Source organism: Lycorma delicatula, chromosome 2 (genome assembly GCF_047948215.1).
Source record: "Lycorma delicatula isolate Av1 chromosome 2, ASM4794821v1, whole genome shotgun sequence".
Taxonomy (NCBI): Eukaryota; Metazoa; Arthropoda; class Insecta; order Hemiptera; family Fulgoridae; genus Lycorma; species Lycorma delicatula.
Window position 1 is genome coordinate 38,301,212 of NC_134456.1, and position 17,601 is coordinate 38,318,812.

Genomic DNA, 17,601 nt, shown 5'->3' on the forward strand with positions numbered 1-17,601 from the left:
ATTGGCAACTCTGACGTTAGCGCTGCATCGAACACTATGTACATTCATTTATAACCTAAAAGTAGTGACTTGCAAACTATTACCGATTGTAATATCTGTTGTAGTCGTTTGTTTAACGTAATTAATTTTTTGTAATGAGTAGTTCAAGATACGATAGAGCAATCACAGTTTTTTCACCTGATGGGCATCTTCTTCAGGTAGAATATGCTCAAGAAGCAGTCAGAAAAGGTTCAACAGCAGTAAGTATCTACAGAATAGATTGAATATTTTGCGGTCCATTTGTCATGATTACAACAAAACTGCATCACTATTGTTGTTATTACTATTATTTTTGAAAATTTATTACTATGCATTTCACACATTTTTCATTTATTATGTGAGCATTTGCCCGGTGGGTAATTTACTCCATAATAAAATAACATTTTTATTCTATTAGTCGATTTTAATTTCATACCGCGTAATTTCGTTAATGTTTTAAGGGTCTTTTTTTAAGTTTAGTATTTCTAAACAAAAGTTAAGGTAGTATTCACTTTGTCATCTATTAAAATATTGCATTACTTTAATGATCAGATGTATCTTATCATCTCGGTGATCAGCTTAGTTGAATTATTAACTAGTTAATTACACAAGTTCTCAGTTAATCTGTTCTACTTAATTCCCTACTATTTCTAGTGAGGTTTTCAGCTAGTAACCATGAACAAATGCAAGATTGTGTAAAAGAATCACAAATTTCCCAACTGCTGAGTGTTTTACTTTTTCATCTAATAATTTTGTAACTCACTGTTTGTCTTGCAAATACTCTGTTGACAAATGTGAATTCTGTCGCTAATTGACTATAAAGTCCAGTTTTTCTTTAACTCCGAACTTATGTATTTTAACAGAAAATGCCTCTCATCATTATGCTGCAGATTTTTAGAAGTAAACATGTTCCCTTCCAGCAGCTTTCATAAAAAAAAATCCAAAACAAGAATGCTGTAATCTATAAAATTTAATAGTAATTGTAAAAATTGAACAGTTTATTTTTTTCTCAAAACAAGATATCTTAATGTAGAACAATTTTTTTTTGTACTTCACATAACTGTCGTGTATCTTACAATGTATACATTTCAATTAATCAGTGTGGTTGAAATAAAATTCATTCGTCTAAGAAAAAGTCATTTGTCAACAATTATTGCAAAAGTAGAACATTTCATTCTTTATAGTAAATAATAATTTTTGTAATAATTTTCTTGCTTCTCTTACAACATTCTGCACACATTCATAGTTACTATGGCAGAACTCAAATTTCCTTTTGAGGACCTTTAACAGGTGTGTGCTTAACAATTTTATTATAAATTTCTCTAACTTGTTATAAATTATATATTAACATAGTCATGTTAATTAATAATTTAGGCAATTAATTAATAATTTAAAAATATAAGTATATCCTTTTATTAAAATATTTTAAAATGCAAATCTGTTTTAGTATTTTTATTTCCTTGTACAAAGTAAAGAAAGTATAGGGTCAATCCATTTGAAGTGAGCCAAGGGTGGTTGCTTGACCAATTCAAAGAAAATTTAAACTTACCTGCTTGTTTTCTATATGTCTCAGGACCTTAAAACTATTTTTTTTTTTAATTTTTATTTGAGTAGTTTATCTGTGGCGACCATTTTTATAAGGGTGCACACCTATTTTTGTGATTGTAAGGGTTTACAGAAAAAATCATAACTAAATAACTATTGGTCCTGGAAGAATGAAACAAACAGCAATTTAATCATATTTTCTCAAGGTTAATGAGTGGTCCAGTGGTTTATTTACCTATCTCTCCTTCTCTGAGAAAATTACCAATAAAGTTGAACATGAAAAATGGTGAAGTTTTACTTTTGGTAATTTTTTTCAAGAGGCAGGGATGGCATACACCTTTTGAATTATTTTTCTCTATATAAGTATATGTTAGTAGTTTTACCATAAATAATATTAATAGTGATATACTTGCCCCTAAAGTTTTATAAATTTTTGAAAATAATCTTATTTAATAATTCAAATTTTGGCTTTAAATAACTGTATAACCTCTCAAAAATTATGAAAAACCTGTTTAAAGCCATACCACTTTGACTTGCCAAATAAGTGCTCCAAGCGGATTTCTTGTCTTTGGCATTTTTAATATTTTTATTCTTATTATTATAGTTTAATTACTATAGTTGACTTGTTTGAACCATTCAACTGCAGTGTTCATGTTATAATAGGCACTTAAAGTCATTTCCAGTAGTCAGAAAAATTCATGTTGCAATGTGCCCATTTATGCATATTGCATCTTTAGCTTTGCAGTTACAGACTGGTCTATCTGACATTAGTTAGTGACCTGTTTACATCTTTACAGAGTGTGTCAAATTTCATCCTGTGTTTGGAAGTGTTTATTAAATAAATAAGTTTTATGTAATAATATTATATTTGGAAATTTTAAAATCAGTTAAATTTTTACATTATTTCAAGTAATTTCACATAAAACAATGTTCCTTAGGAAGTTATGTGAATGAAGAGTGTCATAAAACAGTGTATGGTACAGTGCCAAAAGAATTCATTAAAATTATTTAATTTAGTGATGAAAACCAACGACTTATTTTTTTACGTGTTAATTCAAATGTCAGTACTGTTTGTAAATATCATGAAAAAAGGTTTTTGTCAAAATTCAGTCATCTGTTTGGACAGTTCTGTGCTTTGAGAACTCATAAAAAAACTGTTAAGAAAAATTTAAGAAAATTTAGAGAAAGCTCTTAAAGAACACATTTTTCCAGATTTAAATTTAGTACCTGGAAAGCCTGTTTGTGTTAATTGTTTCAAAAGTATTTTTTCCAAAAATGTAAAAATTTTCAAAAGTGGTAGATAGCCTCGAAAATGATGTGCTGGTTCATTTTTTCCACCCAGCTGAACCACGTACATCACCTCAAAAGTATCAACAAAACAAACTGTGGGTACCGATCTGCAAAGTCCTGAGAAAGTTGACACCACCTGAAGTAACTGCAGTGATGGGTCATTCTCACACAATTTCAAGAGAATTATCAGAAGAGATATCACAGCTGTTTGTTAATCACACTAAATAATAAATTTTCTTTGCTACAAAAGAAGGCTATTTCATTGAAGAATAATTAAAATTTTGATACAGTTCATTTTTTCTTCGATAGTGTTTGCAAAAATAAACCAATATAAAGTGAAAGTGAATTTTTGAAAAAAGATGTAGGCTACTCATTGAAATCTCAGTTTAGGTAAGTTTTGCAAGCATTTTTAAATCAAAATTGTATTAGGTTGCTGGTATTGGTTAAGTTTCATTAAATTACGACCTGTCGTTAATAATTTAAAAAATATTTAAAACGTCAACTTCAACAACATAGGGGCTAAATATAATAACCCCCTTTGAGCACTTATTTAGTGAGTCAAAATGGTATCACTTTTAACACATTTTTCATGATTTTTGGGAGGTTATATAACTTTTTTATTAGTACAATACACAAGAAACTTTTTTATTTACCATAAACATTTACAAAAACACTGCAAGTTGTAAAAATTTGAGATTTTTATTACCATCCCCATCAGAGTTATTTGAAGCAAAATTTGGAGTTTTTAAAATGATTAGTTTTCAAAAATTCATAATTATTTAGGGGTAAGTATATCACCATTAATATTATTTATGGTAATACTAATATTACCTAAACATAAACCTACATATGAAAAAATAATTCAAACTGTTTATGCCATCCTTGCCTCTTAAAAAATTACCAAATATGAAATTTCACAATTTTGCATGTTCAAATTTATTGGTAATTTTCTCATAGAAAGAAGAGAGAGAGGTAAATAAACCACTGGACTAATCTTTTACCTTGAGAAAATATGATTAATTTGCTGTTTGTTTCATTCTTCCAGGACAAATAGTTTTTTAGTTATGATTTTTTCCTTAAACTCTTACAATCACAAAAATAGGTATGTGCACCGTAACAAAAACAACTGTCATAGATAAACTACTTAAATAAAAAATGTTAAAAATAGTTTTAAGTTCCTGAAACATGTAGGAAACTCGTGGGTAAGTTTCAATTTTTTTTGAATTGGTCAAGCTTTAACGTTTACAGTAATTTTTCCCAAAATAAAACCTAACCTGGTAACCGTATGTTTTTTTGGGATACTTCTAATGGATTGACCTTGTAGTGATCGTGAAAAATTTCAGATTTCAATGGAAATGTCCATTTTGACCATTTCTGAATCCATTTTAAGTAGCTTCGGCATGATCTCTATGTTCATTTGTATCTTGTATAACTCAAAAATGATTAGCCATAGAATGAGAAATTTTGGATTTAGGACTGTTGTAACATCCAGTTGTACACACCTCCCCTTTTGATTGCAATCAACTGGACCAAAAGTGCCCAAAAAAGCCCAAAATTTTAGCATTTGGATTTTGGACGTTTTCTTAACTCTAGTAATAAGCCCTCATTGAAAGTTTTTCAACGATATATCATAAGTGGTACTTACTTTTATTGGTCCCAGAGTTATAGCCAAATAAAAGTTTAATTAAATATTTAAATCTTACAAGGGAAAAGCACATTGGTTCCAATCCAATCTCATAACTTATATTTTTTTAAATTTAAATGATTTATTAATAATTATTAACCTCTGATTGTAAAAGATTTTTACAGTAAATAATTCAATAATAACAATAAAAAAGAAAATTTATTAAAAAAAATCAGAAGATATTACTGAAATAATATTTTATTTACTTTTCATTTTAATTCAAAAATTGTTACAGAGGTTAATAATTATTAATAAATCAATATATTTAAATTAGAAAAAAAAGTTCAAAAAAAATATGTATATGAAGTCGGATTCGAACTGATGTGTGCGTGGTTACAGATATGACACATTCCCCACTTACACCGCATAATTATTTGAGTGATGTGAAACAGAATTAATATATAAACAAATATAAAATGTTGATATGGACACCACAAAAAAATTTGATGCAATGTGGTGTCCACCACAATGCAATTGTGTAACTGTCCACTTTATTAAAGAATTGGAGGATCATATATCACTTTCAAATGAAAAGTTTAAATGAAGTGCAGCAAAAAATGTGTATATGTAATTTAATAGGCATACAAGAAAGTCATGTGTGTCCACATCGTATTCTTTTCTTTTTTTTAAAATTATAATAAATTTATTTTATTAACTTGTTTTTAGGTTGGTGTTAGAGGTAAAGATGTAGTTGTACTAGGAGTTGAAAAAAAGTCAGTTGCAAAGCTTCAAGAAGAAAGAACTGTTAGAAAAATTTGCCTGTTAGATGATCATGTTGTTATGGCATTTGCTGGTGAGTTGTATTAAGATTGTTTTGTTTACATTTTTCCTTCTTTGCAATATAGAAGTATTAAAATTTTCAGTACCACAAATTATGTTTTTAAAACTTATTATTTTAATACATTACTCAGTGTTGTTTTTCATTCATTCAGAATTTTTATTATGGTTAATTTTACATTTTTTATGGTTATTTTTTGATTATATTACTATGAAATTGATACTGAATTTTTATTATGTTGTAAACTGAAATGTTTTACAGCCCCAGCTTAAAGCTTCGTAATAACTACAACTAAATTATTTAGTAGTAGATGCGTTTCTTCCCATTTATATCTTATCCAGATTTATCAACCACAACCATAACTCATAGTAGTTTTTGTTAAAGTACTGCTATTTATTTACTTTTTTTTTAAATAAGTGTATATTATTTGTTTTTATCTTGTCTCTTACTTTCAGTTCCTTTTTCTAATGAAATAAAATCTTGTTTTAAAAATTTGTTCTGTTAAATTAATACTTAAGTTTTTAATTGCAGGTCTAACTGCTGATGCTCGAATTTTAATAAATCGTGCACAAGTAGAATGCCAGTCTCACAAACTGACTGTTGAAGATCCTGTAACTTTAGAATATATAACTCGTTATATTGCAGGTACTGTTTTTTTTTACATTCTTAATATCTTCACAATATATGTATAATTTAATTAAAAATAATTTTATATTTATTAGTATTGTGTCTGCTAATAAGTAATAAAATACAGAAAAATGTGTTTATAAAGTGTAAAAAAGTAAGTTACTTATTTTTTTACAAAGTTATTTTTATAATATAAGTAGATAAAAAGTGGCTTGATGAATGAATCTATAGTTAAGTACAAAAATCCACAAAAAAGTAAATATGAAAAGGCTAAATACCATGTTTGGAATGTTAATGTCTATAGATGATATATAAGTACTATAAGTAATTTTTTTTAGCAAAAAACCAATTTGTGAAAAGTTTATCAACCATAGATGTAGATCATGTATTTCTATTTAATAAAAAAGTAAAAGATTTATATTTTAAACTTCTAACCCATTGAGAATCTCTATGCTATTTTGCCAATAACCACTGATGTATATAATTTGTATTATTGCAGTTATTTCTTCTGTAGATTGGTGTAGGATTATTAACTACTATTTTTGAGTGACAACAAACCTTGACACTGCAAACTTTACTCAGCATATACCTACAGAATAGTTATATTGTGATAGTACATAACATGTTCATGGAACATAAAATTTAACAAAGTAAATAACATTTAAAATTTAAAAAAAAAATGCTAAAGTGTGATGACGTATTGTGAATATCAGAGAAATATTATTATATCTCATACTTATTACTAAAATTAGAGTTAAAAAAATTGTATTTTTATTCTTTCAGTAAACAATATGGAAAAAAATGTAAATGTGACCTGTCGTAGTTTAGATATACAAGTAATTTAAAAAAACTCATGTCTTTACTTTTTTAGAGACATTTTTAATTTTATAAAAGACTGAGAATGTATTTCTGTATGAGTTATCATACACGTGTGATGGTTGTTTTTCCAATTTTATACAATTACCACTCTTCAGGTAAAATGTGCAAATCAAAACATTTATCAGATATTTAAAACCAAAATATTTTCATATGTTTTATTTTTTTTAAGGAAACATGTTTTCTGTGCAACGCAGTCAGTGACAGTATTTATAAATACAGTTATGTTAATTAATACCATAAGTTACAATACAAACCAAACAAGTTTGTTTATTATAACTGAAAATTGTATGCAAAAAAAAGTGGAGATATTATGGATTTTTTATTTGGCTTTTAAGAACAAACTGATGAAAATTGTGACAAGAAGTTTGTAGATAAGATTACAATAACAGAATCCATCAAAGGTTACATTGGGTACTGAAAAGGTTCTAACTTATAGCTATGAGGGAGTTACTTGATACAAAAAGATGAATTCATTTTTGAGTTGCTACGCAGTTCAATTTTTCATTTAGCAAAACAATCTTCGTCAGGTGAAGAACTGCAGCTGAAACAAATAAATTTTGTTATAGTTAAAATAATTTATAAAATGTTTATTTTTTTTTTTAAATTTACTTTTTTATTTTCAACTTTCTTTAAAGATGTATTGAACATGTGCTAAAAAAGGTTTTATGTTTTTGATATGTTGTATTAAAGTTACCTGTGGTTTTTTTTTTATTTTGTTTTTTTTAATACATACATATTCATATAGAATACATTTCCTATTCAATAGGAAATGAACCATTTTTTCAATACTGTGTTCCAAACATGCAATTTGTTATCCCTCAGCCTGTTAACTAATTTATTAAATTACCTTTTATTTGCAAGTTGTAGTGAATGATAAAGGTGATTGGTGTAAGCCAAAGTTAGTCTTAATTTCTGAAATCTTTTGCCCCCTCTAAACTGCAGACATATTTTCTGCCCTCGACTTATGCTGTTTAGTAGAGGTTTAACCACATTTGAAATATTTCTTGGTGTTTCTTGTTTCCAACTCAGTACACCCTTGTTTATCATCATTATTTCTAATGCCAAAACAGTAATTTTTTTTATATTTTTAGAAAATGTATATCTGCATAACAATTTATATTACTGTTGTTATTTAAATTGTTTGTATGCAAGCATCTTTATGATTTTGTCCAGCTAAATTTTGTTTAACTTTCTTTTATATATATGGGCCATTAATATTACACACACTCAAATAAAGAAATGTGGAATATAAAAATTTACAATGATCTGTATATTAATTAAAAATTCTAATGTTTAAAATTAAAATGATGTTGACTTGTATTGATAAAAATGAGATGAAAATTTAGACTCAACATGCATTCCAGTCACAATATAACATTTTTCAAAGAGAATTGGCTATGGCATAGTCCTAGAACAACAGTTGGACCATAGCCAAACTTATTCAGCATTATGGTGATTTATAATCAGACTTCACTTTTGCTAGACTTAAGTATTATACCTTCAAATATTATACTATAAAATTATTATATAATAAAATTACTATAAAATGTTATACTGTATAAATTTATGGTATCACATTATAACACCTTCAGCATTTTATTCAGATTCACAACTTTATACTCTCCATGATGCTGTGAATATACTAAACTACAGGTCTTAATCACAATAAAAAAAAATGTAAAGAAACTGATTATATTTATTCTAAATATGAAATAAAAATGGATAACAAAGTATTGTATTTTTTTTGAGAATGATAACATAGCAATTATTCTCATAATCTTAATATTTTTTTTGCTAAAATAGTGTTAATTTTATGTAGGACTAAAACAAAAATACACTCAAAGTAATGGGCGAAGGCCATTTGGAATTTCATGTTTACTGGCTGGTTTTGACTATGATGGAGTACCACATTTATATCAGACAGAGCCATCTGGTATTTATTATGAATGGAAGGTATGTTATTACTTCAAAAACAGTTGTTTTTAATTCTAATTAAATAATTTAATTTGAAGAATATAGTAATTTAGTTATATTTGTTGGCGGTAAACTAAAATAATTTTAAATGAAATTTATCAGTTTAATAATTACTTTATTTCTGTAACTAATTGAAAGATATACATTTTATTTAATAACTAGTTCAGCAACCAGCTTCATCCTTTTACTGCAGTTATACAGCCTACCACATCTCATCAAGCTGAAATGACTTAACAATTTGGTGTATTTTCCATTGAAACTACTCTGTATGCAAGTACATGTTGTCTGATGTTTTAATAAAATAAATTTTTGCTCCACATCAAATTACAAGAACATTTAATAATTTTTATTTTCTACTCAATTTTAAATTTAAAAGGTAGTAAATTTTTGTTGCAATAGTTAATGGGAAATTAATTTGAAAAGAAAAAACAAGCATGATGAACATATGGCTGGAACAGTGTGACTTTTTTTCAATGAGTTTGAGAAACCCCATTTACGGGCGAAGTGTCAGGCTTGTTAACAAGTTCTGCAAGATGTTATTAAGAATGCATATGTGTGCCTGTGCCCTATCGACTAAACCTCCTCTCTCACCGATCCTCCCATCCCAGGGCCAGACCTGCAGTTAAGCATTACTCAGCCCTGGAGGTGCCTTTGAGCTCAGCAGTTCAAAAGTCCTCATGCATCATCACTATAGTCCATCTACACAAGCACGGATGAACTGCAGCTCTGCAGGAGGCTGTCCATCCCCCCCTTGCTCACCAGTCCTATTCTGCACCTAGTTAGTTAGAAGGGTCTTTTAAGCCTAGGTGGTCTCTTTCTCTGGCTATTCTGTCCTCGCCTCTGTCTCCTTACTCCAGATAATGCAGGTGACCATATGGAAGATGGAATCCCACGATTCCTCATCGCACAACATCTTCTGGATGATATTTCCTGGTATAAGAGGACCCAAGTGTCTGTAGTTCAAGAACTGTTTGACTTAAGCATTGAAGAAAATCATACATACTTTTACAGAGTGGTCGGGAAATCACTGTACCCCGTAAAGTAAAACTAAAAATTTGTAATGAGTTATAAATTAAAAATGCGATATAATTATGAATAATTTTATTTACTCACTTGATACATAGTATTCATTTTAATGGTCTAGTGAGTCTGTGCATTCACCTTCATGTTGCACACACAATTCTACATGGCATCACATCCTCTGTGACATGCGACGAAGCATTTCTGTTGTTACGTTATGGAAGGTGTCCCTTACAGCATCATGCAATTCTTCATTTGTGGTGTAGCGACATACGGATACGTGTGCTTTGATAATTCCCCATAATGAATTGTCTGGTGTGGTGAGATCAGGATTTCATGGTGGCCATGATAACGGAGCTGGTGACACTGGAGAACCATGGCCAATCCAACTTTCTGGAAAATTTTCATTCAGAAATGAACGGACTGATAGAGTAAAATGTGTAGGTGCTCCATCTTGTGCAACCATACTCATTCTATGAGATCCTTCTCTTGAAGCTGTGGTATTAACTATGTCTCCCAACATCTCTAAATAAGTTTGTGCATTCACTGGCCTGTCAAAAAAATAAGGCCCAAACAAATGACGAGCTATCATTCCAGCCCGTATTATGACATGCAGTGGATTTCTACCCAACTCTGTCTAACAATAAGGATTTTCTTTCACCCAAAATAACACATTTCTGGCACACGAAATGTTATACATTGCACATTCGTCAATATAAAGCACCTTTCCACAGTGCACTGCAGCAGGGAATTTTTCTAATAAAGTCCAGCAGGTTGCAGCATGATTCCATGTCTGCTTCTGACAAATTCATTGATGAACATCAAACGAAATGGCTTAACTTTCAAGTCCTTTTTCATATATTGTCTTTCAAGTCCTTTTTCATATATTGTCGTCCACAATATACGAAGATCAGCTGACCATGTACTAGTTGATTTCATTGGGGATTGTTCAATGCTGCAACAACCACACATGTTTCTAACCACATTAACTTTTGTCTACTCTGCGGCCTATCTCTAACACCCTAATTCAAATGCACATTTTTCCCTAGCCAACATTGTTGCTTTTCATGGTAGTAGCTTATTAAAGCAATGCTGAAACATATCACTAATTAGCTTCATTGTTTGATTCGTATGTTGTCATTCATGAGCCCATACACTATTCACTAACCGCTCCTTGACACTGTAACTACTCATGTCATCCATTTTAGCACAACTGTCTTTTACCCAGAGTGTTTGACTTAAAAAACTTTTGCCAACTTACCCCAATGAAAATACTGTATGTTTTAAACACATATCCTAACTCACATTTTTCATTAACTTTAGGGATACAGTAACTTCTGTTCATTCTGTACCATGTACTACATTTTGGCGCTTTTTAGCATCGCAATCTGCTGTATATCCATGTATGAATCATACTATTGCAGTTCATAGGAAATAGGTGCTAATTTAAATAACGAAGAATCCTTTCATTTGTTCTTTAGATGTTGCTGCATTGCTAAACATATTCTAAAACTATTTTTTTGGCTATGTCTGTACATGTATGACATATATAGTTCTTCAGGTATTCTAATTGTTTTTGCATTTGGTACTTCTCAAAGTAAAAATTATTTGCTCTTGAATACATTGAATGTTAAAAGTGAACACATAATTTTAAGTCAGGAATTTCTAGCATACAATGGGAACTAAGTGACTTAAAAAGGTTTTGCCAAGCAAAAAGCAAGAGTTATTGTTTGATACTTTGCATGGTCTGCTGGCATTCTATACAGTAAAACATTTGATGATTTATTGAATGAAATTGTAATAGCACTGGTGCCAGCAAAGCAGTTGTATACTGCATAATTTTGTGAATTTAAACACGAAGAGAAATATGAAACTGAAAAAACTGATTATAAATCTGAAAAAGCAACAAAAAAATTACAATCTCAGATTTGTCCCTGAAATTGATTCAAATGAAGAAACATGTTTAATATCCTTTTTTTTCTTTTTTTTTTAAGAATAAAATTAACAAAAAGTGTAAAAAATTAATATTGTTTATTAAAACATTAAAAAATTAAACAATAAATACTATAAAGGAGAATATTTCAGTTATTTATTTTTTTTTTTTTTGTTCAGGAGGATCAGTGTAAAATCATATTAAACTGAAAAAATTGTAGTCCTAGCTACATCTTGTAATATGTCTTGTTTGTTTACTCTTACTTAGTATGGTTTCTTCCAAAAATATTTTTTCAGCTGTCACTTTTCTGTAATTTTTTTACAAAAAAATCAAATAAATAATTAATTTTTTTCTTCAAGATTAAAGTTTATAAAACTTTATTGTAGGCTATTACCTACTACTGTAAAAAAAAGTTGAGTAAATACACTTGTTGTGAATGCATCATTAAAGATTAAAAAATTAAAGTGGTGTCATCTTTACATTCTGCAGAATAATAAAAATCTATCCTTAAAATGTTATTTTGAAAATGTCATTGTAATGTTATAATTAAGAAAACTTGTCTTTCATACATTAAAATTTATTAAATGTTGAGAAAATTATATGTTTGTCCACTAATGATTTTTCTTTTGCTGTTATTAAGGCTAATGCCACTGGTCGTAGTGCTAAAACAGTGCAAGAATTTCTTGAAAAATATTATAATGAAGATGATGTTTCTACAGAAAAAGGAACAGTCAAATTAGCCATCCGAGCCTTGTTAGAAGTTGTACAGTCTGGCAAGAAAAATTTGGAAATAGCTGTAATGCGCCGAGATAAACCTATGCAGGTATACAATTATAATTAGGGTTAATGCTAAATCTGATATTTTAGTATGTTTAATATGCAAAGCATATCTCTAATGGCAAAAAAATTATTATGCTACTGTAGAAGAGATGTTATAGTAAATGTATTACAAATAATATAAATTAATCCAGCTCTAATAAATAATGATATATCTAGTAATTATTTATCTTAAGTATAACTTATTTATATATTTATGCAGCAACATGTTTATGCCTATATAGTTATTGTTGATAGATGATAATGAATTTAGCAGCACGCAATGAATGCCATACCTGACCGAGATTCAAACGAGATTCCGAGACCTCCAGATGAGCAGCCAATATGCTATCACTGCACCATGGAGATTGGCAGATATGCCATTATGACGATGGACTTGTTTACAAAGCATGTATTGCTGCTTAGTGCATAAGTGCTAGTGTAATTAAGATTATTTTTTGGGATGTTGGTCTATCTGTTTAAAATATACTGTATATGCAACCATACTGGACTCCGTTTAGTTTTGGCAGCCAAGTGAGTAAGTCGTTTCTGGGGATTTTGTAATACTTTACATATGCTACAAATTTTAAAGCTTTATGGTAAAATTATCAAGCAAAAAATTCAGGCATCAAATTCTTTTCTAAAAAAAAAGAGAGAAAGATTATGTTCTAATGAGAAGAATCTATTGAAACAAGATTTTAACAAGTTTAATATGTAAGAAGAAGCATTGATAAATGTAAAAATACTTTTAAAATATAAATTTAATACAAGAATTTAAGATGATGAACTTGTCCATCTAAATGTCAATGAAAAAGCGATTAAAGTTGAGGAAACTATCACAGCTAATTGTCAGATCGCTGTTACTGAAGTTTGTATACAGTAGTCCATATGGTGTACAAGAAGTTGATGGTCATATTGTTCAAACAAAACAATTTTCACTCTAATAAGGATCTTTCTGGAATATATTTAGTAAAATTAATAAATGGCATACAGGCAAGAGAATTCTCATTTCACTGATGTCTTGTAGTTATTGCACAGAGTTACTGCTATTACTATATTACTACTATACTCTGTGTGAGGATATCACATGAACAGTAGCCTTACTAAATCATTATATGTATTGTTTATAATTCCATTAGTCATCATTATAAATTATTAATATCATTGCATTATTCATAATGACTTATTTTCTGTTTTGATAAATCTAATGGTCTTTAATGTAATAAAGATATTATTAACATTAGTATTATTCAACTTGATTATTAAAATTAATTATCTAAGCATTATTAAATTCATCTTAATTTAAAGAAATGGGCTAACATAACAGTATAATAAGAATTAACCAAGGCAATTGGCTTACTGACTTATTGGTTTACAAACCATTAATACATAAAATTAAATCTACTTTCTCAAATGAAAATGTTATTTTCAACATAATAACAGTCAATTACTCAATGAGATAACTCTTAAATCTGCTGCCTCTTTCAACACTACAGCCAACTCATCATCTGGATGATTGATTTTTTTTCTTCTCCATTGGAACCTTCACTATTTTTGCAAGATAATTATGAGGGATATTAATTTTACTTATCCAGGCAAATTCTTTTCTGCGTAAAATCATCCTTCTGTAATCTTTTCACATGTTTCATTTGCCATCAGTGACATTACCAAGCCTTCATGGACCAATTTATAAAAATGACTGATTTTGAATCAGTAATCAGTAGTCTGATTTTTTTATTACTTCACTTTTAATCTACATTAGTTGTATTAGGTTTTATTGACAATGATAATGGCACAATTTTATTTATTATTTTTGTAATTTTATTTACAATATAGTTATTATTTTATTTAATACAATATAAGATAAGACACAGCAGATAACAAGACCTATTTACCTTTCAGTGTATCTAATTGGTGTATATTTCCTTTTATTTTATAAATTTGAAGCTTTTAAAGTTACCCTTGTAACTTAAACACTCATTAACTGGTTCTCATTCTTCCTTTTTTTTTTTTTATTGAACAAAAACTTGTAATTATTTATTATCGCTGAAGCTTTTCTTCAGAGAGGTTTAAAATTAACAACAAAGAAAAATAAACAATTCTTTAACATTTAAAAATTTTTAAGAGTTAATCTGAACACTAAAGTTTTGAATCAAAACCCCCATTTACAATCATCAGTGAACCCTCGCATAGCAAAACCTACACAACTTCATTTTTTGCTATCACATTTTAAACTACATTGCCAGATTTCTTTCTTAACTGTAGTTTTTTTTTTTTTTACAAGTATAAAAATTAAGATAAACAATATTAACTGCACAGTCACATAGTCCAGACATTTTCTTCCACTTGTCTTATTTTTTTTTCTGAAAGCTAGTCTCTTAGTATTTGTTCTACAGAAGAGACTAAACATGTGTATGAAATTTTTATTGTTAAATTTTGAGTGATTTTATTTTGCAAATATGAGAAATTTTTTTAAAATAAACTCCAAAAACTAAAATTTTTAAAAGTAAGCAATTTTACTTAAAAGAACTTACATTTTCTGTACGCACTTGTTAAATGTTTTTCTAGAATTATTAAATGATGATGATGATAATAATAATAGCTAAGAAATATTATAACCTGGTTGAAGGCCAACAAACTTATTGATTGGAAGCAAATAGATTGTTTGGTAGCAATCAATTTGTTACGAAACAATCAAGATTGTTTGGTAAGCTCCACCTCTAACTTCAGTGGTAAGTTAGCATTGATGTATTGTTTTGAGCAAGAGATGAGTAGGAGGAAAATTTGTTTAAAAATTGTCATAAACTTGTTGAAGAAACAAATGATAAATGAAAATTTTAATTACCCAGTATTACTCTAACTGAAATGTAACTTATGACAAATCATCAGAGTAAATGTAGTAACATCAACAAAGATCACATGTCTCAATGTAAGTTCCCACATAAGCCAAAGAAAAAAAACTCATGTAAATGATGATAAAAAGGAAAAATGTTTTTTTGTTTTTATTCTTTATCATGTTTTTATTCATTATCATGGTATTGGATGTAATACATTTTTGCTACTCTGATAATGAACCTGTTTATATGTGATTGTGATCTTTCATACTTTTTTTTTTAGCAATAATAGCTTCCATATTGATAGCTCTTACATAATGGTATTTACCGTAATCATCAGACTTTACGTGAACCTTTCCTGTTGACAAGAATGAATATATTTATGTTTTGATGATTAAATCTCTTTTGCAGATGTTAGATGCAGAGCACATAGAAGAGTATGTCGCTGAAATTGAAAAAGAAAAAGAAGAAGAAGCTGAAAAGAAAAAGCAAAAGAAGTGATTGAAATTTAACAAATTTGAACTTTTCATAATTATTTTTTTCATTGTTAACTTTAAGAGCTAATAAAATCATACATTTTTCTAACAGTTATCTTAATCTTATATCTTTTGTCATTCAGTTATATATTTATTCATTATTCAAATTTTCACATACCTCAACAGTAAAAAAAAAATAAAATCTTTATACTTGCTTTTTTTATTTCTTGATAAATCGTAACTGCAATTTAATTAAATAGATAATTAAATGAGGTATACTCTTTGAACTTTTTTTTATTCCTTAAAACTTCAGTCTTGGAACATTAGTCCACTGCTTACAATTTATTTGAAGAAAACCTATAGGATTATGGCAAATTATGAATAAAAATACAGTATTTGAGAACAACAGTTTTATCTGTTGTATAAATATTTTTAACAAATGAAAGATTAACCTATCAATGGTAGGTTTCTTCAAGTATAGTAGCCATTATAACAAAAAATTATTACTTCAGCCCTTGATGAAGGTAAACTGCTTTTCCCTTTGAACTACATATGTAAACAAACCATTATGGTATTATTTGAGTTATAAGGCTGAAAAATGATTATGAAGAAAAGAATTTTTATTAAAAACATCAGAAATATTAGTATATGTTAAGAAATGTACGGTAATTTCACATACATTGCATTTTTCTGTACTGCTGTTTCATTGTAGAGCATTTGAAGTGATTTTATGTGTCTCTTGTAGAAAGCTGAAAAGAAGCTATTTTTATTGAAATTCTTTCATTCTCAATGCTTTAACATTCCATGGTTAATGGAAATTATATACTTATCATTATAGTGTTATGATGCATTTCAACACACAAAAAATGTTCTACATTTAGAAAATCAAAATATTTTTTTCCTTAGGTGGCCACCATATTGAAACAGATCACTGAAAAAATATAAAAAAAACTTTATAAAAAAAGCTTGGTTATTCATTTTATTATATTCCTCTAACACTCCTCCTTACAGATCATATCCTGTAACATCATTAGTAAACTAATAATAAAAGTTTTTTATTAGTAAACTTATTTATTTTAAAACAAATTCAGATGTTTTTAATATACAGAAACAATCTTTCTAGGTAATGATCATTGGATTCACAAAAACTTTGGTATTTGGTATATAGACAATTTCATATATGTAGTAGGTTAATTACATGTAACAAAAAAATGTACATACAGAGTCAAAAGTACGGAAACCCGTCAAACACTTTCAAACCATTCCAGATAGAATGCTGTAACTTTTAGGATAAGGTGTTAATCAACTGTACCTTTTGATGAGAAGTAGATTTCAACACATTCTTGTAGGGTAGCTCAGGGGTTGTAACTCAAATATTTCAAATGGTACACCTTTGTATGATAATCATTTTAAAGGTCTCTTTAAGACAAAAAAATGGTATAAATAAAAAATCTGATGTGGACACTACATGACTTCCTTGTATGCCTATTATGTTACATATAAATATTTTTTTCAAATGAGAAGTACATAAAATTTTATTTCATTAATAACGTTTGATATTTTTTAATTTTATTATTGAATTATAATTTATTGTAAAAGTTTTTTTAGAATCTGAGGTTAAAAATTATTAATAAATCAATATATTTAAATTAAAAAAGAAAAAGGAGACGAAGTCAGATTAAACCGATATGCCCCTTCCCAAATATTTTAAGACCCAAATATTTTAT

At 28.3% G+C, this 17,601-nt stretch overlaps 1 protein-coding gene across 1 annotated transcript; it reads left to right on the plus strand.

Annotated features, from left to right (window-relative positions):
• The first annotated feature begins 20 nt into the window (after positions 1–20).
• On the plus strand, positions 21–15,989 carry Prosalpha4 (proteasome alpha4 subunit). Its single transcript, XM_075355131.1, has 6 exons — positions 21–239; positions 5,204–5,330; positions 5,847–5,960; positions 8,641–8,774; positions 12,389–12,571; positions 15,810–15,989. The coding sequence occupies exons 1-6, from the start codon at positions 135–137 to the stop codon at positions 15,897–15,899; spliced, it is 753 nt and encodes a 250-aa protein (XP_075211246.1). The 5' UTR covers positions 21–134; the 3' UTR covers positions 15,900–15,989.
• The last annotated feature ends 1,612 nt before the right edge of the window (positions 15,990–17,601 follow it).